The sequence below is a fragment of the Rhinoraja longicauda genome, chromosome 29, assembly GCF_053455715.1.
Source record: "Rhinoraja longicauda isolate Sanriku21f chromosome 29, sRhiLon1.1, whole genome shotgun sequence".
Taxonomy (NCBI): domain Eukaryota; kingdom Metazoa; phylum Chordata; class Chondrichthyes; order Rajiformes; family Arhynchobatidae; genus Rhinoraja; species Rhinoraja longicauda.
Genome location: NC_135981.1, coordinates 1,851,625 through 1,872,457, shown reverse-complemented (window position 1 = coordinate 1,872,457; position 20,833 = coordinate 1,851,625). Strand labels below are relative to the sequence as shown.

General features: G+C 49.5%; 1 protein-coding gene across 1 annotated transcript in view; it reads left to right on the top strand.

Moving 5' to 3' along the window:
* The window catches only part of LOC144607533 (src kinase-associated phosphoprotein 2-like), a 209,206-nt gene that overhangs the window by 31,870 nt on the left and 156,503 nt on the right, over positions 1–20,833 (top strand). Inside the window, exon 3 of the mRNA XM_078424427.1 lies at positions 1,025–1,050. Coding sequence (XP_078280553.1) covers positions 1,025–1,050 — 26 coding nt within the window. The remainder of the gene's footprint in view (positions 1–1,024; positions 1,051–20,833) is intronic.

Genomic DNA, 20,833 nt, shown 5'->3' with positions numbered 1-20,833 from the left:
TCACTTTTACTGAGAACATTTTTTATACTTTAAAATATATCAGTTACTATCACCATTCAGGATAATCTAAAGTGTTTGCCTTGTCGAGACTGTTTTATCATCATACTGAATATTGAATTCGGAGGAAGGATGTGCTGGCCCTGGAGAGGGTCCAGAGGAGGTTTACGAGAATGATCCCAGGAATGAGTGGGTTAACATACGATGACTGACGGCACTGGGCCTGTACTCGCTGGTGTTTAGATGGGGAATCTCATTGAAACGACGGTCATTGAGAGAACGTTTCCACTAGTGGGAGAGTCTAGGACCAGAGGTCATAGCCTCAGGATTAACGGACGTTCCTTTAGAAAGGAGGTGAGGGGGAATTTCGTTAGTCAGAGGGTGGAATTCTTTGCTACAGAAGACTGTCGAGGCCAAGTCATTGGATATTTTTAAGGCAGAGATAGATAAATTTTTGATTAGTATCGGTGTCAGGGGTTATGGGGTTCGGAGGGAGAGACAGATCAGCCATGATTGAATGGCGGAGTAGACTTGATGGGCCGAATGGCCTAATTCTTCTCCTATCACTTATGAAAGAGAGGTGGTGTATTGAACAGATATTGGTGTTCCTGCAGGTAGACACAAAATGCTGGAGTAACTCAGCGGGTCAGGCAGCATCTCAGGAGAGAAGGAATGTCACCCATTCCTTCTCTGCAGAGATGCTGCGTGACCCGCTGAGTTACTCCAGCATTTTGTGTCTACCTTCGATTTAAACCAGCATCTGCAGGTTTTTTTTCCCTACTCACCTTGGTGTTACTGTACCGCATTAGTGAGCTGGTCTCAGACTGGACGTTATGCATTGACATCTCTTGTCTTAGCCAACGTGGCCTTTTTATTTCATGGAAGGAGGAAGAATTGAAGCCTTAAACGTTAATCTTTTGCATAACTAACCCTTTTGTAACACAAAATCAGACCCTGCATCACAAAATCTACAATTTTGAAGATGAATTGCTTGTTTCATTGCATGAATTTCTTTGCTCTTTTTCAGATATCAACATGAACTTCAGCTGAAAGGTGAGTGAAAGCCGGCAGGTGTTTTTGTCGTCGAGTTTGTCCTCCAAATGAAGGACTGTGACCCGCTAATGCTTAATGGCGAAGAAGGGTCTCGACCTGAAACGTCACCCATTCCTTCTCTCCAGAGATGCTGCCTGACCCGCACGAGTTACTCCAGCATTTTGTGTCATAGAAACATAGGAAAAAAAATAGGTGCAGGAGTAGGCCATTCGGCCCTTCGAGCCAGCACCGCCATTCAATATGATCACGGCTGATCATCCAATATCATTACCCCGTTCCTGCTTTCTCCCCGTATCCCTTGACTCCGTTAGCTCGAAGAGCTAAATCTAACTCTCTAACCCTCTGAATAAAGAAATTCCTCCTCATCTCCATTTTGAAGGTATGTCATCAGATCAGCCACTGTCTGGAATGAGAGAAACTCCTTTTGAAGCTTTGGGTAGAAGGAATAGATTGGGTAAATGCCCAGTCTTTTACCCAGAGTGGGGAAATCAGGAGCATGGTGAGGGGGAAAAAATTTAATAGGAACCCAAGTGGTAACGTTTTTAAAACAAAGGGTGGTGGGTGTATGGAACGAGCTGCCGGAGGAGTTAGTTGAGGCATGTGCTATCACAATGTTTAAGAAACATTTGTACAGTCACATGGATAGGACAGGTTTAGAGGGGTATGGGCCAAATGCAGGCAGGTGGGACGAGTGTAGATGGGGCATGTTTTTGCGGTGTGGGCAAGTTGGGCCGAAGGGCCTGTTTCCACGCTTTTATCACCCTATGACTTCCTTTCACCACTCAATTGGGTCTTTGAGCTGAAACATGAAGTTCCTAAGTGATAGGAGCAGAATGAGGCCATTCGGCCCATCATGTCTACTCCGTCATTATGGCTGACCTATCCCTCCCTCTCAATCCCATTCTCCTGCCTTCTCCCCATAACCCCTCAACACCGTACTAATCAAGAATCCATAACCTCCAACTTCAAAATATCCACTGACTTGTCCTCCACAGCCTTCTGCGACAAGGAATTCCACAGATTCACCGCCCTCAGGCTAAAGAGATTCCTGCTCATCTCCTTTCCAAAGGAACGTCCTTTAATTCTGAGGCTGTGGCTGTTGCCTCATGGGGTTAAGGGCGAATAACTCTTTCTGCGGATGCTGCCTGACCTGCTGAGTGTCTCCAGCATTGGCTATTTATATATATTCTTCGACTAAACATCCTTGTCAGGTGCAATAAATGTACAAAGGTCAGATGATATGAGCCACTCCATCTGTAAAGTACACGTCCACTCCCACACCACAATTCTCCAGCTGTGGCGTGCTGGTCGATGAATATCGTTGCTGGGATAAGATGCCACGACTCGGCAAGACTAATGTTTCCGCGCCACACTGCTGCGAGCACCACTGTTTATAATCTGGCGGTGTAATAACTACCCTGTGGCTGCACATGTTATGACTACTCACAAAGTATCAGAGCGTTATCGTTTTGCTTGCTGGGAACGGGAGTTTAGTCTAAGGCAGACGCAAAACGCTGGAGCAACTCAGCGGGCCAGGCAGCATCACTGGAGGAAAGGAACAGCTGACGTTTCGGGACGAGACCCTTCTTCAGACAGACTGGTTAGCACGCAACGTAGGTGTTTGCACTGTACCTCTGTACACGTGACAATAAACTACACGAAACTGAGTCAGGGGAAAGGGAAACGTGAGATATAGACAGTGACAAAGAGAGGTGTAGAACGAATGAGTGAAAGATATGGCGCATGGGTATTTTAGCATAGTTTAAAGAGGCAGCATGGACACAGGCCCTTCGGCCCACCACGACCGTGCCGACCACCGTACACTAGTTCCACCCGACACACATAGGGACAGTTTTTATACAAGCCCATTAAGTAACATACCCGCACGTCTTTGGAGTGTGGGAGAAAACCAGAGCACCCGGAGAAAACCCACACAGGTCACGGGGAGAACGTACAAACTCCGGACAGGCAGCACCCGTAGTCAGGATGGAACCCGGGTCTCTGGCGCTGTGAGGTGGCAACTCTACCGCCGCGCCACCGTGCTATGTTTCAGCGGACATCAGTAAATCTACAAGAAGAAGGGTCTCGGCCCGAAACGTCGCCGATTCCTTCTCTCCACAGATGCTGCCTGACCCGCTGAGTTACTCCAGCATCTTGTGTCTGTCTGTCTTGTGCTGTTACAGCATGTTCCACACAGGTTGCCACTTGTGCCTTTGCCACACATCACAGAGGGGTTAGTATCAAAGGCCATGGTTCAGCTGTAAGTCGACACAAAATGCTGGAGTAACTCAGCGGGACAGGCAGCATCTCTGGAGAGAAGGAACGGTTCAGTTGTAAAATACATACTGGTCTACAAATTACAGCCTGCTGTTTGCAAAGAAATTTAATTTGGTGCTCTTACAAAAATACTGCATACTTTCAATTTTTTCACACACTGTAAACTACTTTCATCTGTAAAGTAATTATCAAATGGCTTCACGGTCCTGCATTGTACAAAATTGCTCGCTGTATTTTTGCTCCTTATTTTCCTTTAGGTTTTAACAAGTTGCCAAGCAGCCATTTGGTCTGCATCATTAGCTTAAGATTTGAAATGTGATTCTAATTTGGGTCACAGCTCTTTTGCAGGAAACTCCGACTTAACTGAACAATAATTGTCCCTTTTCCTTGCCCCTCCGCCCCCACTCCATGCGAGTAACATAGTCCAGTGGTCCAGAGTTATGTGTGGGCTGTTGTTTTCTGCTGCGGTTTTTTGCAAGGGAGCCCTTGTGCTTTAATGATTTATTATAGTTTAAGGAACAATATACTTATTGAAGCCTTGTGAACCAGCAGGTCGCAGGGCTTAGAGTCACACTGAGGGGAAACTGTAAAATTAATATGATCAGACTGTTAATTTGTGAAAATGCCCATGAAAGTTGCAAGATGATCGTAAAAAAACCCATAAAATCCCTGCTGATTTAGTTTAGTTTAGTTTTAGAGATACAGCGTGGAAACAGGCCCTTTGGCCCACCGAGTCCGCGCCGACCAGCGATCCCCGTACAAATCTACAGTTATTATTGGCTCAAGACATATTTGGGGGGAAGTCAGGGGCCAAATGAAAAGGTGCAATGACTCCAACTTTGAGGGCGGTGGCGCAGCGGGTAGAGCTGCTGCCTCCCCAGTGCCAGAGACGCGGGTTCGATTCTGACCTCGGATGCTGTCTGTGTGGAGTTTGCACGCTCTCTCTGTGACCGCACGGGGTTTCCCCCCCACATTCCAAAGGACATGCGGGTCTGTAGGGTAATTGGCCTCTGTACATTGCCAGCGATGTGTCGTGAGTGGTAGACTCTGGAGAGGAGATGGTGAGAAAGGGGGGAGATTAAAAAGATAGGGTCGATCCTGAGGGGATGATTGATAGTCAGCAAGGTCTCGATGGGCCGAAGGGCCTGTTTTTCCATGCTGTGTCTCTCTTTCGTGACTTAAACTGCTGTCCTGCAAATGCGCTGACCTCTCTTAGCTGCATTACAGAATTATTCATAAGTCGGGTTCGGCGAGAATCAATTATAGATTGTTTTCTCGATTTTTAAACCATGTTAATTGAGTCATGAACATTAATCTTCCAGTGTAAGAATCATTATTCTCTGGCAGCGGAGTCACGCGCTCCACATCAAATGCAATAAAACTTGAGAACTATTATAAAGACATTGAGGTGATTAGAGCATTTTTGGAGAATCTTATTAGCGACCTGGAACATTGTCATTCGAACAGCCAGATGAGGTTGTCAGGCCATGACCTACACCCCAACTGTGAGAACCCAGCACTTGCAACAACTGGGACCATACCTTTTACTCAGTGCACTACTGCTGTACACTTGCACTACACTCTAGGAACAATCTGCAGAAGCCAATGAAGCTAGGAGTGTCAGGGGTTGTGGGGAGAAGGCAGGAGAATGGGATTGAGAGGGAAAGATAGATCGGCCATGATTGAATGGCGGAGTAGACTTGATGGACCGAATGGCCTAATTCTGCTCCTAGAACCTGTGAGCGTGAACTTATGACAATTTACAGAAGCCAATTAACCTCCCAAACCCGCACGTCTCTGGGATGTGGGTGGAATCCGGAGCACCCGGAGAAAACCCACGCAGTCACGGGGAGAACGTGCAAACTCCTTACGGGTAGCACCTGTAGTCAGGATCGAACCCCAGACTGGAGCGACTAGGCTTGTATACACTGGAATTTAGAAGGATGAGAGGAGATTTTATTGAAACGTATAAGATTATTAAGGGGTTGGACACGTTAGAGGCAGGAAACATGTTCCCAATGTTGGGGGAGTCCAGAACCAGGGGCCACAGTTTAAGAATAAGGGGTAGGCCATTTAGAACTGAGATGAGGAAAAACTTTTTCAGTCAGAGAGTTGTGAATCTGTGGAATTCTCTGCCTCAGAAGGCAGTGGAGGCCAATTCTCTGAATGCATTCAAGAGAGAGCTAGATAGAGCTGTTAAGGATAGCGGAGTCAGGGGGTATGGGGAGAAGGCAGGAACGGGGTACTGATTGAGAATGATCAGCCATGATCACATTGAATAGCGGTGCTGGCTCGAAGGGCTGAATGGCCTCCTCCTGCACCTATTATCTATTGTCTATTAACCCGGGTCTCTGGCGCTGTGAGGCAGCAACTCTGCCGCTTCACCACTGTGCCGCTTTGAAAGATGCTGATAGCACTCCATTCTCAGAGCGCCAGAGACCCCAGGGTCGACCCTGACTTCGGGTGCCGTCTGTTGGTGGAGTTTGCACGCTCTCTCTGTGACTGCGCGAGTTTCCTCTAGTGTCGCCAGCTGTCCCGTATTATCCGGGACATCCCGTATTTTGGGCTAAATTAGTTTGTCTCGCACGGGCCCGCCCTTGTTCCCGTATTAGTAGGGTTGCCAACTTCCTCACCCCCAAATAAGGGGCCATGGGTGACGTCACCGCCCCACGTGACCTCACCCAGCCAGCGGCCACGTGCTCCCGGCCCGGGCGGCCGCCATTGATGGAGCGGGAGCACGTGGCCGCTGGCTGGGTGAGGTCACGTGGGGCGCGGGGCGGTGACGTCACGTTGTCCCGTATTTGGGAGTGAGGAAGTTGGCAACCCCAGTTTCCTCCCACATCCCAAAGACTTGCGCGCTTTTTGGTTAATTGCCCTCTGGTTGTGTAGGGAGTGGATGAGAATGTAACACAGGACTAGCGAATGGGTTTGGCAACGGTCGGTGTGGACTCTGAGGGTCAAAGGGCCTGTTTCCATGCTGTATCTTACAATGGAAACTTAGTTAAAAAAATTATTTCCCTGGGTCTAGTTCCTGACTGAACACTCCTGATCATTGGCATCACAAAAAGCTGGAGTAACTCAGCTGGTCGGGCAGCACCTCTGGAGAGAAGGAATGGGTGACGTTTCAGGCCACGACCTTTCTTCAGACTGAGGGTTTCGACCCGAAACGTCACCCATTCCTTCTCTCCAGAGATGCTGCCTGACCTGTTGAGTTACTCCAGCATTTTGTGATACCTTCAATTAGTACCAGCATCTGCAGTTATTTTCGTATACTTCTGATCATTGGTGTCAACTAACATCGCCAGAATGGCTTTGTGAAAATCAGGCACCAACTAAAATCAATATTCAAGGCTAAAACTCTTCTCAATTCCTCGCTGTAAGCTGGGCCTTGGCTGTAAATCTAATAACGTTCTGACGGGAGACTTCACTACATTTCGCCCTGCCCTGCTGTAGTCCTGCCCTTCTTGGTAACAGATCCCCTGATACCGTTTTAAAGAGCAGTTCACCCAGACGTTTTCTCATTAAAAACAATGCCCTGATTTTTAGTTTACTTTTGTTTGGAGACACAGCACGGAAACAGGCACACCGGCCCACCTAGTCCACGCCGACCAGCGACCCCCGCACATTCACACTAACCTACACACACTGGGGACGACTTTACACACACACCAAGCCAATTAACCTACAAACCCGCACCTGATTTAGTTTAGTTTAGTTTTAGAGATACAGCGCGGAAACAGACCCTTCGGCCCACCGGGTCCGCGCCGACTAGCGATCCCCGCACACTAACACTATCCTACACGCACTAGGGACAAATTACATTTACACCAAAGCCAATTAACCTACAAACCCGCACGTCTTTGGAGTGTGGGAGGAAACAGAAGATCTCGGAGAAAACCCACGCAGGTCGCGGGGAGAACGTACAAACTCCGTACAGACAGTGCCCGTAGTCGGGATCGAACCCAAGTCTCTGGTGCTGTAAGCGCTGTAAGGCAGTAATTCTACCGCTGCTCCGCCCAATCATTATCATACTTGTGTGTATGGGAGTTTTTAGTGTTTACTTTACTGTTTAGTTTGGTTTAAATTACTTTAGCTAGTTTAGTTATTTATTTCATTTTAGTTTCACTTTAGTTTTTGTCATGTGTACCGAGGTACAGTGAAAAGCTTTTTTTTGTGTGCTATCCGGTCAGTGGAAAGACTGTACATGATTACAGTCAAAGATAGACACAAAATGCTGGAGTAACTCAGCGGGACAGGCAGCATCTCTGGAGAGAAGGAATGGGCGACGTTTCGGGTCGAGACCCTTCTTCGGATTAAAATAAAAAAATTTAAAAATAATAATATGACCCAAAACGTCACCCATTCCTTCTCTCCAGAGATGCTGCCTGGCCTGCTGAGTTACTCCGGCTTTTTGTGTCCACCTTCAGTTTAAACCAGCACCTGCAGTTCCTTACTGCCCATGATTACAGTCAAGCCGTCTTTGACTTTAACGGATTAGCATGCGACAAAATGTTTTTCACTGTACATGATGATAATTAACCAAACTATACAGCGTCAGGTACAGCGTGCTCATTGTGAGAATGGGTTACACGAAAAAGTTAGTGAGGAAATGAGTTTGTGAGTGTGCGTTGGAGCAACTCGACTTAATCTCCTGGAGGGGAGGGAGGTGTTGGCTTTGGAAGGGCTCCCAATGTAATCCTGTCTTAATATAAATGCTGATGATAGATGTGTACCCGCCACATGCCCGGAGAAGTGCCGACAGAGGGTGGGTCAGGCACCGTGCCAGCGCTCACCTCATCGGCCCAGGGAACTATAATTAGGAAGGCCCAATCCTTGCATCGGGTTTCACCATCACCCATCGCCCATCGCCATGCAGCAGCTGTCTGTCCAAACATTAAAGTGGGTTCTTTGACCTTCCCCTCCCCTCCCCCCTCCCCCCCCCTAAATCTGAAGGAGGGTCTCGACCCGAAACGTCACCTATTCCTTCTCTCCCGAGATGCTGCCTGGCCTGCTGAGTTACTCCGGCTTTTTGTGTCTTTCTTCAGCTTAAACCAGCACCTGCAGTTCCTTACTGCCCATGATTACAGTCAAGCCGTCTTTGACTTTAATCACCCATTCCTTCTCTCCCGAGATGCTGCCTGACCCGCTGAGTCATTCCAGCATTTTGTGCCTACCTTCGATTTAAACCAGCATCTGCAGTTTTTTATTTCCTACACTCTCTGTATTGAGAGTGTGGTGTCGGACCTGTCTGTGGAGTTACTGCAGCATTTTGTGTCTTTTTTTCTTTAACTCAAATGTCAATTTGGCCTTCTGCATCTAGCAGTTAAGTTCTGCCTTGTCCTTACTTGATGTTGGAAACTGCCTGACCTCCCCTCTCCTTTGCCCAGGGCAGGAAGCCAACTGATGCCATGTGTTAACTCCAACCCGCCAGAAAACCTGTTGATAAGTAAACTGCCCCGGCAGCAATATTGCTCAGGCTTTTTATAGACATACCGAGGCTGGGCCAGGCTTAAACACACGCCTGCTGCATCTCCATCTGCCGAGAGCGGTCACTTGTCGCATCCACGTACCGGGGGGACTTTACACAGGGGCAGAGTGACAGGATCGCCAGAGTGACAGGATCGCCAGAGGCAGGGTGACAGGATCGCCAGGGGCAGGGTGACAGGATCGCCAGGGGACTTAGTTTACAGAGGAGCAAGTCTATTTACCTCTGGAGTCAGATGGTGTGAGGTGAGGATAGAAGAGGTGCAAGTTGTGAATCCGGAGGATGGGAGGGGGAGGGGGGAAATGTGTGCGCGCGAAGATGGGGCGCAGGGAATAGATTTGGGGGTGGGGTGGGGAGGAGATAAAAAGAGGTGGAGGGCTTCTGGTAGGTTAGTTACTTAAAATTGGAGAATTCGCTGTTCACACCGCTGGGGTGTAAGCTGTCCAAGCGGAGGAATATGAGGCGCTGTTCCTCCAGTTTGTGTGTGGTCTCTCTCTGGCAATAGAAGAGGCCCAGGACAGAAAGGTTGGTCTGGGAAGGGGAGTTAAAATGGTCGGTCTCCTCCATACATCCAACTCCCTTCGTGTTTAAAAAAAAATGTTACCCCTCAGGTTCCTATTAAATCTTTCTCCCCTGACTTTAAAACCCATGTCCTCTGGTTCGTTATTCTGTACTCTGGGTAAAAGATGAGAAACATAGTCAACACCTGGCATCAGTTGGCTTCCTGCCATGGGTAAAAGATTAGAAACGTAGAAAATAGGTGCAGGAGGAGGCCATTTGGCCCTTCGAGCCAACACCGCCATTCATTGTGATCATTGGCTGATCATCCACAATCAGTAACTTGTGCCTGCCTTCTCCCCATAATCCCTTGCTTCCACTAGCCCCGAGAGCTCGAGGCATTCACCTTATCAATTCCCCCTCACGATCTTGCACGCTTCTGTAAGATCACCCCTCATCCTCCTGCGCTCCAAGGATTTGAGTCCCACCCCGGCTCAACCTCTCCCTGCAGCTCAGGCCCTTCGAGTCCTGGTGATATGGCCGTGCATCTTCCCTGTGAGGGTCTGGACCCGAAACGTCACCCATTCCTTCTCCCCGTTGACTCAGTGTGTGGAGAGGGTGGGCCAGAACCTGTGGCGAACCCTTCATCTTTCAGCGCACAGCCGCACCGGCCTTTACACCGCCTGCCTTCTCTGGGACGGCTGTCAGCGTTGCTTTCTTTATTTCCACTGAACCTGCCCCAGAAAATGCCGGAGAATAATTTATTTCATTGCTTCAGGCACGTTAATCTGCAAGCAAGTTTGGCCCTGGCATTCCGGGTTCAATGGATCGGGCCAAGTAGTCTGCCTCTGTGAAATAAAACGCAGTTAAACAGAACTGCTCAGACAATGGAGCACTGAGAGCAAAGCTAATCCCACTATTCCACGGGGAGAACGCCCGTTTATGCAGTCCATTGCACTTTAGGCTCCAAGCGCTGTGGGGGGAAAGCTGAGAAATAACTTTAAATGGTTTGCCTCAGGGCATCCTTCAAGGAAGACTCAGTCACAGAGTGATACAGCGTGGAAACAGGCCCAACTTGTCCATACCATAGAAACGTAGAAGATAGGTGCAGGAGGAGGCCATTTGGCCCTTCGAGCCAGCAACGCCATTCATTGTGATCACTGCTGATCGTCCACAATCAGTAACCCGTGCCTGCCTTCTCCCCATATCCCTTGATTCCGCTAGCCCCTAGAGCTCTATCTAACTCTCTTTTAAATTCATCCAGTGTGTTGGTCTCCACTGCCCTCTGTGGCAGAGAGTTCCACAAATTCACAACTCTCTGGGTGAAAAAGTTTCTTCTCGCCTCAGTTTTAAATGGCCTCCCCTTTGTTCTTAGACTGTATGGCCCCTGGTTCTGGATGTCCCAGCTACACTACTCCCACCTGCCCACGTTAGGTCCATATCCCTCCAAACCTGACCTATCCAGGCGTCCTGTGTGTTTTCTCTCTCCCATTGGAATGACGTATGGAGGTTGAGTAGAGACCTGACAGACGTATATCACATTGTGAGAGGCGTGGCTGGTGAGGTCAGCCGGCATCTTTACCCCAGACCGGAAATATCAAATAGACAATAGGTGTAGGAGGAGGCCATTCAGCCCTTCGAGCCAGCACCATCATTCAATGTGATCATGGCTGATCATTCTCAATCAGTACCCCGTTCCTGCCTTCTCCCCATACCCCCTGACTCCGCTATCCTTAAGAGCTCTATCTAGCTCTCTCTTGAAAGCATCCAGAGAATTGGCCTCCACTGCCTTCTGAGGCAGAGAATTCCACAGATTCACAACTCTCTGACTGAAAAAAAAAATCCTCATCTCAGTTCTAAATGGCCTACCCCTTATTCTTAAACAGTGGCCACTGGTTCTGGACTCCCCCAACATTGGGAGTTGGCATAAAGCACAGGCTTTGGGCTTATAACATAACATAACATAACAACACTTTATTGTCATTCGGCACAACACCGAACGAAATTTCAGCAGTCACAAAAACACAGCAAAAAAGAAAAAAAACACAGGACACCCGACCCCAACACAAACATCCATCACAGTGCCTCCAAACACCCCCTCACTGTGATGGAGGCAACAAAACTTCCCCTCTCTTCCCCCCGCACCCACGGACAGGCAGCTCGACCCCTACCGAGGCAACCGACACGCACAGCCCCCGCAAGAGGATGGAAGGCCCCGCGGCCGAGCCGCCCCGGGCACCGAAACGTCCCGTGGCCGCACCGGGCGATGTTAAGTCCAGCGGCCGAGCCGCACCGGGCACCGAAACGTCCCACGGCCGAGCCGCACCGGGCACCGAAACGTCCCGCGGCCGAGCCGCACCGGGCGATGTTAAGTCCAGCGGCCGAGCCGCACCGGGCACTGAAACGTCCCGCGGCCGAGCCGCACTGGGCGATGTTAAGTCCAGCGGCCGAGCCGCACCAGGCACTGAAACGTCCCGCGGCCGAGCCGCACCGGGCAATGTTAAGTCCAGCGGCCAAGCCGCGCCGGGCACTGAAACGTCCCGCGGCCGCACCGGGCGATGTTAAGTCCAGCGGCCAAGCCGCACCGGGCACTGAAACGTCCCGCGGCCGAGCCGCGCAGGCGATGTTAAGTCCCGAAGCCGAGCCGCGCCGGGCGATGGAAGGCCCCGCGGGCGAGCTGCACCCCGGGGAAGAGACCTAATAAAAGAAAGGTTTCCCCCCGCCCCACCCCACCCCCCCACACCACCCCACACCACCCCACCCCCCCCACACCACCCCACCCCCCCACACCACCCCACCCCCACCACACATACACAGCCAAAAACAGAAACAAAAACCATCCCAACACCGACACAAACAAAAAAAAAGAAAAAAAGACAACAGACTGCCAGAGAGCCGCAGCCGTTAGGCGCAGCCAACTCCTCCCTCATAGACTTGGGAGATACAGTGAGGAAGCTGGCCCTTCGGCCCACCGAGTCCGCGCCGACCAGCGATCGCCCCGTACAATAGACAATAGGCAATAGGTGCAGAAGGAGGCCATTCGGCCCTTCGAGCCAGCACCGCCATTCAATGTGATCATGGCTGATCATTCTCACTAGCACTATCCTACACACTAGGGACAATTTACAATTTTGTACTCAAGCCAATTAACCTACAAACCTGTACGTCTTTGGAGTGTGGGAGGAAACCGGAGCACCCGGAGAAAACCCACACGGTCGCGGGGAGAACGTACAGACTCCGTACGGACATCAGTCAGGATTGAACCCGGGTCTCTGGCGCTGTGAAGCAGCAGCTCTACCCGCTGCACCACCGCGCTGCCCCTGAGTGCATCGGGTCTGGTTAACCTGTTGCGTAACCGAGTTGATGTGATGGGGAAGGTTCAGGGTGACATCTACCCCACTAATCTCCGCTGTTCAAACACTGCCTCCCCCGGCCAAAAACACAGCGGATGCTTGCTGCACGCAATGGCGGACACCATACCCACAGTGGTGAGCGCAGGTTTGGAAGCTACGGGCCAAACCTCATAAGTTGAAAGAATGGAGCGACTAGGCTTGTAAACACTGGAATTTAGAAGGATAAGAGTGGATCTTATTGAAGCATATAAGATTATTAAGGGGTTTGGACACGTTAAAGACAGGAAGCATGTTCCCGATGTTGGGGGAGTCCAGAACCAATGGCCACAGTTTAAGAATAAGGGGTCGGCCATTTAGAACGGAGATGAGGAAAAACATTTTCACCCAGAGTGTTGTGAATCTGTGGAATTCTCTGCCTCAGAAGACAGTGAAGGCCAATTCTCTGGATGCTTTCAAGAGAGAGCTAGATAGAGCTCTTAAAGATAGCGGAGTCAAGGGATATGGGGAGAGGGCAGGAACGGGGTACTGATTGTGGATGATCAGCCATGATTGCGGGTGAATGGTGGTGCCGGCGTGAAGGGCCGAATGGCCTCCTCCTGCACCTATTGTCTATTGTCAAACGCAGGCAGGTGGGACGAGTGTAGATGGGACATGTTGGTCAGTGTGGGCAAGTTGGGCTGAAGCTCACACCCCAGCGGTATGAACATTGACTTCTCTAACTTCAAGTAACCCAGTCTTTCCCTCTCTCTCCGTCCCTCCCCCACCCGAGTTCTCCGACTAGTTCTACTACCCTCTGAATTAAATATGACTAATTGCATGCCAAGTTCCCCTCAGCTACCAGTGCACCGTTCTACATTTCCTTATCAGCATCTGCTTTGATCTGTCGTTTTCACACCTTACCCTTCCGTATCTCCAGTTTCCCTCTCCCCCGACTCAGTCTGAAGACGGGTCTCGACCCGAGAGGTCGCCCATTCCTTCTCTCCAGAGATGCTGCATGTGCCGCTGAGTTACTCCAGCATTTTGTGTCTATCTTCGGCGTAAAACAACACCTGCAGTTCCTTCCTACACGTTTGGGCCGATGGGCCTGATTCCACTCTACAAGTTCGACTCTGTAAGTTGAACAGATCGCCTAAAGATGGGAACAAACTATGTTTGAACTGACGTCGAAGAAAGTTGTGCTGAATTAAGTGATTGGGTAGCCGGCAGTGAAGTTGCCAGGATTGTGTGTTATAATTTCAGGATATTAAGAATGGTAGCATTTGCCAAGTAAAAATGATGCATTATCTGGCTCGCGCAGTCAGTCTGTGAGATGTGTTTTGTGCTGATATACTTCTGCAATAAAACATTGGATATTATCCCAGTGCGTTTGGCTCAGTTCTGTGGGGACTCTGTGTTAAACAGCTACCGGGTAAACGCACTGTTCAGCACGGACCTCATTTGTCTTGTGAGTCCCTCTAATAATAATGCTGCTAAATAGATCAAATATCAGAACGCGGAAAGTGTTTAACCCGCCGAGTATTAAGTTTCAAGGCACTAAACTCTGCCGCCTTTTTATCGAGAACAGCCTGGTCCTCAACAGCAAACTATTTGCGATAAGCTGCTTGTCGGGGGAATAGTCAGCAGAGGATGGGGCATTATCTTGATATTCTCCCCCTAATTGGCTTCTTTCGAGGAGAGAGCTTTCTCGATTGGAGCGTGCCAAGGGAGCGTGGAGATTAACAAACTCGGTGCAAATCCAAGCTTTCAAGATTTAAATGTTTTAAAGGAAAAACTAATTAGTGCCTGATTGTTTTTACCGTGTTAATCTTGTTCTCCACAGCTCTGTAATTCCGTTATTATGTGTTCTTGCTCGCTCTCTTTCATCCCTCTCATCCCTTCTCTTTGGGCAAGCGAGGACTTTATTCCTTGGAGACCAGGGTAGACGTGTAGAAGATTGTATTTATCTTGTGTAGGAAAGAACTGCAGATGCTGGTTTAAATCGAAGGTAGACACAAAATGCTGGAGTAACTCAGCGGGTCAGGCAGCATCTCTGGAGAGAAGGAATGGGTGACGTTTTGGGTCGAGACCCTTGGGTCCTTTGTAACGTCACGGTGGCGCAGCAGTAGAGTTGCTGCCTCGCAGCGCCAGAGACCCGGGTTCGATCCCGACTATGGGTGCTGTCTGTACGGAGTTTGTACATTACCCCTGTGACCGCGTGGGTTTTCTCCGGGTGCTCCGATTTCCTCCCTCACTCCAAAGACGTTCAGGTTTGTAGGTTAATTGGCGTCGGTAAAATTATACACTGATCAGCCAAAACATTATGTCCACTGACAGGCGAAGTGAATAACATTGATTATCTTGTTACAATGGCATTTGTCAAGGGGTGGGATATATCAGGCAGCAAGTGAACAGTCAGTTCTTGAAGTTGATGTGTTGGATGCAGGAGAAATGGGCAGGAGTAGATTTAGATTTTTAGATTTAGAGATACAGCGCGGAAACAGGTCCTTTGGCCTACCGAGTCCGCGCCGCCCAGCGATCCCCGCACACTAACACTATCCTACACACACTAGGGACAATTTTTACATATTACCCAGTCAATTAACCTACATACCTGTACGTCTTTGGAATGTGGGAGGAAACCGAAGATCTCGGAGAAAACCCACGCAGGTCACGGAGAGAACGTACAAACTCTATACAGACGGCGCCCGTAGTCAGGATCGAACCTGAGTCTCCGGCGCTGCATTCACTGTAAGGCAGTAACTCTACCGCTGCGCCACCATGCCACCGTGAGACCTGAGCGACTTTGACAAGGGCCAAATTGTTATGGCCAGATAACTGGGTCAGAGCATCTCTGAAACGGCAAGGCTTGTGGGGTGCTCCCGGTCAGCAGTGGTGAGTACCGACCGACAGTGGTCCGAGGAGGGACAAACCACAAACCGGCGACAGACAGGGTGTTGGGCGCCCAAGGCTCATCGATGCGCGAGGGCAACGAAGGCTATCCCGTCTGGTCCGAACCGACAGAAGGTCGACTGTGGCACAAGTCACAGAAAATGTTAATGGTGGTCACGGGAGGAATGTGTCACAATACACAGTTTAAATGTTTGCTTTTAGTTGACTGCCCACTCATCCCCCACAGTGAGGAATTGGGAGGGGGGGGGGGTGAGGTCGAGGTTTCTCCTCCACACACACTGACCATTGAGCTCAGCACCATTCCCTGCACTCACCCCCCTAGATACAGACCCACACCCTTCCGCCCAGCTCGACCATGCTGACCAACTTGCAGAACCAAACTAGTCCCTCTTGTGTGTCTGACCTTTACCTCTCCAAACTTCTATCTCCCACTCCAACATCCCAAGGGATAACATATCCCTCGATTTCCTTCTCAAGTGAACAGTCAGTTCTTGATGTTGATGTGTAGGATGCAGGAAAAATGGGCAGGAGTAAAGACCTGAGCGACTTTGACCGGGGCCAAATTGTTATGGCCAGACGACTGGGACAGAGCATCTCTGAAATGGCAAGGCTCGAGAATCCCGACCCAAATCGCTGCCATTCCCTCCACAGATGCTGCCTGAGCCGCTGAGTTCCTCCAGCACTTTGTGTTTTGCTTCATTTATCCGCATCTCCAGTTCCTTATGTCTTCTTGATTTTTTTAAATATCTAAAAGTCCATTGATCACTGACTTAAATGCTCAGTGCCTTGGTTCCCTAACTCTCTTATGTAGAGATTTCCAAAAATTCATTATCCTCGAAGTGGAAGAATTTATTGTCGCGCCTGTAAGACTTTTCTATGTTTCAATAAGATCATCTCTTGCTCCACTGCACACTGGAGATTACAGGGCGGCTCTTCTAGATCTTTCTTCATCGAACGGCCATTATCCCAGGAACCAATCTGCCGAATCTCTGCCCCAAACAAGGCTAGGATGATGAACTTGGTGCTGAAACAAGGAACTGCAGATGCCAGTTTACAACCGGGCGGGAGAGGGGTTTCCGACCTAAAACGTCACCTCTCCCATATGCTCCAGAGATGCTGCCTGACCCGCTGAGTTACTCCAGCACTCTGTGAAACGTCACCTATCCATGTTCTCCACAGATGCTGCCTGACCCGCTGAGTTACTCCGGCACTTTGTGTCTTTAAAAAAAATAATGAAATTAGTGCCTGGGTTTGGAATATCTCCCCAGGAGACAGGCGGAGTGGCTAGATTTCCCCCGCTGTGAGCTGCCGGCAAGAGCCTAGATTGAGGGTGGCCCTGGGAATTTGCAGAGGTTTGATTTGCGAGAAAGTGCTAAACATAACGCTGGAATGCCGTGGTGGCTGTGGGAGCTGGTGCCTGTGAGTCACTCCAGCTTTTTACATCCACCTCCGGTTTAAACCAGCATCTGCAGTTCCTTCCTACACAGGTAGATGGATAGGACAGGTTTGGAGGGATATGGGCCAAACGCAGGCAGGTGGGACTAGTGTAGCTGGGACATGTTGGTTGGCGTGGGCAAGTTGGGCCGAAGGGCATGTTCCCACGCTGACTCACTCAACGACTCGAAGGTGGGAGACTGAAGAAGGGCCCCGACCCGAAACGTCACCCATTCCTTCTCTCCAGAGATGCTGCCTGACCCGCTGAGTTACTCCAGCATTTTGTGTCTATCTTCGGTTTATCTAAACACTTAGTACTTGACAGATTGAAAACTTGAAATAACTTAGAGTCATAGAGTGATACAGTGTGGAAACAGGCCTTTCGGCCCGCCTTGCTCATTCCGGCCAACATGCATGCATCTGAAGAAGGGTCTCGACCCGAAACTCTCTTCCATTGACTCCATCTACACCTCACGCTGCCTCGGCAAGGCCAGCAGCATAATCAAGGACCAGTCTCACCCCGGCCACTCCCTCTTCTCCCCTCTCCCATCAGGCAAGAGGTACAGAAGTGTGAAAACGCACACCTCCAGATTCAGGAACAGTTTCTTCCCAGCTGTTATCAGGCAACTGAACCGTCCTCTCACCAACTAGAGAGCAGACCTGAACTACAATCCACCTCTTTGATGACCCTCGGACTATCTTTGATCGGACTTTGCTGGCTTTACCTTGCACTAAACGTTATTCCCTTATCATGTATCTGTACACTGTAAATGGCTCGATTGCAATCATGTATTGTCTTTTCACTGACTGGATAGCATGCATTAAAAGATTTTCACTGTACCTCGGTACATGTGACAATGAACTAAACTGAACTAAACCCTCAGATTGGAAGAGTCATTTATCCCAAAGCTGCCAATACCCACACAGCCCAAGTCCACTGGCACACCTTTGCAGATTCTAGTTTTAATTTGAAGAGGGTCCCTAAGAAAATGTCGCGTGAAGTGTTTTTCATACAAAGGGTGGTGGTGGGTGTGTGGATCAAGCTGCCAGAGGAGGAGGTGGAGGCTGGGACTATGGCAGCATTTGAAGAAACAGGTAGACAGGTACATGGATCGGACAGGTTTGGAGGGATGTGGACCAAGTGCAGGCAGGTGGGACTAGTGTAGATGTGCACATGGGCACTAAATGCTGGAGTAACTCAGCGGGTCAGGCAGCATCTCGGGAGAGAAGGAATGGGTGACGTTTCGGGTCAAGACCCTTCTTAAGAAGCCACCCAATCCTTCTCTCTGGAGATGCTGACTGTCCCGCTGAGTGGACACCTCCCCATCCACATCGGAGATGCTGAGGTTGAAAGGGTCAGCAGCTTTAAGTTCCTCGGTGTGCACATCACTGAGGACTTTTCCTGGACACTGCACACGGACACAATAACAAAGAAGGCCCGTCAGCGGCTCTTTTTCCTGAGAAGACTGAGGAAGTTTGGCATGAACGCCAGCATCCTCACAAACTTCTACAGATGCACCATCGAGAGCCTGCTGACGGGCTGCATTACAGTCTGGTACGGGAACTGTTCTGCCCACAGCCACAAACCACTACAGAGAGTGGTGAAGACGGCACAGCACATCACTGGCAACTGTCTCCCGGCCATTCAGGACATTTTCTACCTGCGGTGCCTGCGGAAGGCACGCAGCATCATCAAGGACCACAGCCACCCAGCACACAGGCTGTTCTCCTTGTTACCGTCAGGCAGACGATACAGGAGTATGGCTGCCCGTACCACCAGACTTGAGAACAGTTTCTACCATCAGGCCATCAGGCTTCTGAACTCACAAACACATTTCACATCATATATGTTGATTATAGTCTTCCTGTCTCCGACCTCATTCTATCTTTGTCTTATCAAAACATATAAGATTATTAAGGGGTTGGACACGTTAGAGGCAGGAAGCATGTTCCCAATGTTGGAGGAGTCCAGAACCGGGGGCCACAGTTTAAGAATAAGGGGTAGGCCATTTAGAACGGAGATGAGGAAAAACTTCTTTCAGTCAGAGAGTTGTGAATCTGTGGAATTCTCTGCCTCAGAAGGCAGTGGGGGCCAATTCTCTGAATGCATTCAAGAGAGAGCTAGATAGAGCTCTTAAGGATAGCGGAGTCAGGGGGTATGGGGAGAAGGCAGGAACAGGGTACTGATTGAGAATGATCAGCCATGATCACATTGAATGGCGGTGCTGGCTCGAAGGGCCGAATGGCCTACTCCTGCACCTATTGTCCATTGTCTGTTGTATTTTAATATTGTCTTTTTATCTTACTAATGTCATCTTTATCTTATTTATCCTTGGAATATTACGGCTGAGGTGACCCGTTCTCTGTGCCAACCTACATATGACAAATACAATTATGATTATTATTATTATTAATCCAGCATAGGCAATAGGTGCAGGAGTAGGCCATTCGGCCCTTCGAGCCAATACCACCACCATTCATTGTGATCATGGCTTCCCTCTCCCCTGACTCTCAGTCTGAGGAAGGGTCTCGACCCGAAACGTCACCCATTCCTTCTCTCCGGAGATGCTGCCTGACCCGCTGAGTTACTCCAGCATTTTGTGAATAAATACCTTCGATTTGTACCAGCATCTGCAGTTATTTTCCTACACAAGTTTTTAATCTGTCAAGTACTTACTAAGTGTTTAGATAATGTCATTGCTCCAGGTTTTAGATTAGGGTAACATTTAATAGTGTGAGCACCCGTGTGGGCTTGGTGCCACTTTCAAATGTCAGTCGGGCTGCTTTTCAGCGTTCCCTGGAGATTAGTGTTATCACATTTTAATATAGAGTACTCCGAGCCTTCCTGCTTGTAATTGCTTTAAACCTATTGTTTGTGCCTCTGGAATTAAACATCTGGTGTTAGCAAATTACTTAATAAAATGAGCACATTTTCATTGGGGGGGGAGCGGGGCGGAAGTGATTTTTTTTCCCCACAAACAACCTGTACATAAAAATAAATGAGTGCAGGCTATTTTCCGTGGTGCATTTTATCACGTCTACTGCAACATTTCACATCAAAGTGTACACGCGCATTTAATCCCAGGTCTCATCATTTTAGATACTGCAGCTTCCTGATTAAATTTAGAGCTGAAAGGAGATTTTTCTTCCATATATGTACCCGAGATAATAAATCGCTGCATTTATACGGGAAAGAACTGCCGATGCTGGTTTCAATCGAAAGTAGACACAGAATGCTGGAGTAACTCGACGGGCCAGGCAGCATCTCGGGAGGGAAGGAATGGGTGACGTTTCGTGTCGAGACCCTTCACAAGAAGTCACCGAATCCTTCTCTCCAGAGATGCTGACTGTCCTGCTGAGTTACTCCAGCATTTTGTGTCTACAATAGACAATAGACAATAGGTGCAGGGGGAGGCCATTCGGCCCTTCGAGCCAGCACCGCCATTCAATGTGATCAGGGCTGATCATTCTCAATCAGTACCCCGTTCCTGCCTTCTCCCCATACCCCCTGACTCCGCTATCCTTAAGAGCTCTATCCAACTCTCTCTTGAAAGCATCCAGAGAATTGCCTTCTGAGGCAGAGAATTCCACAGATTGGGACACAGTAGGCCCCGACACTGTAGGCCCCGACAGTTTAGGTCCCGACATTCCAGGTTTCCGACATTTTCGCTCCGGACAGTGTAGGCCCGGAGGCCCAGGCACCGCCTGATGGAGGTTGCGTGGCAACCTGCCTCCCAGCCCGGGCTGCCGGCATTGGTGGAGTGGGAGCACGTAGCCGCTGGCTGGGTGAGGTCACCTTGTCCCGTATTTGGGAGTGAGATAGTTGGCACCCCTAGTCTGTGCTGTT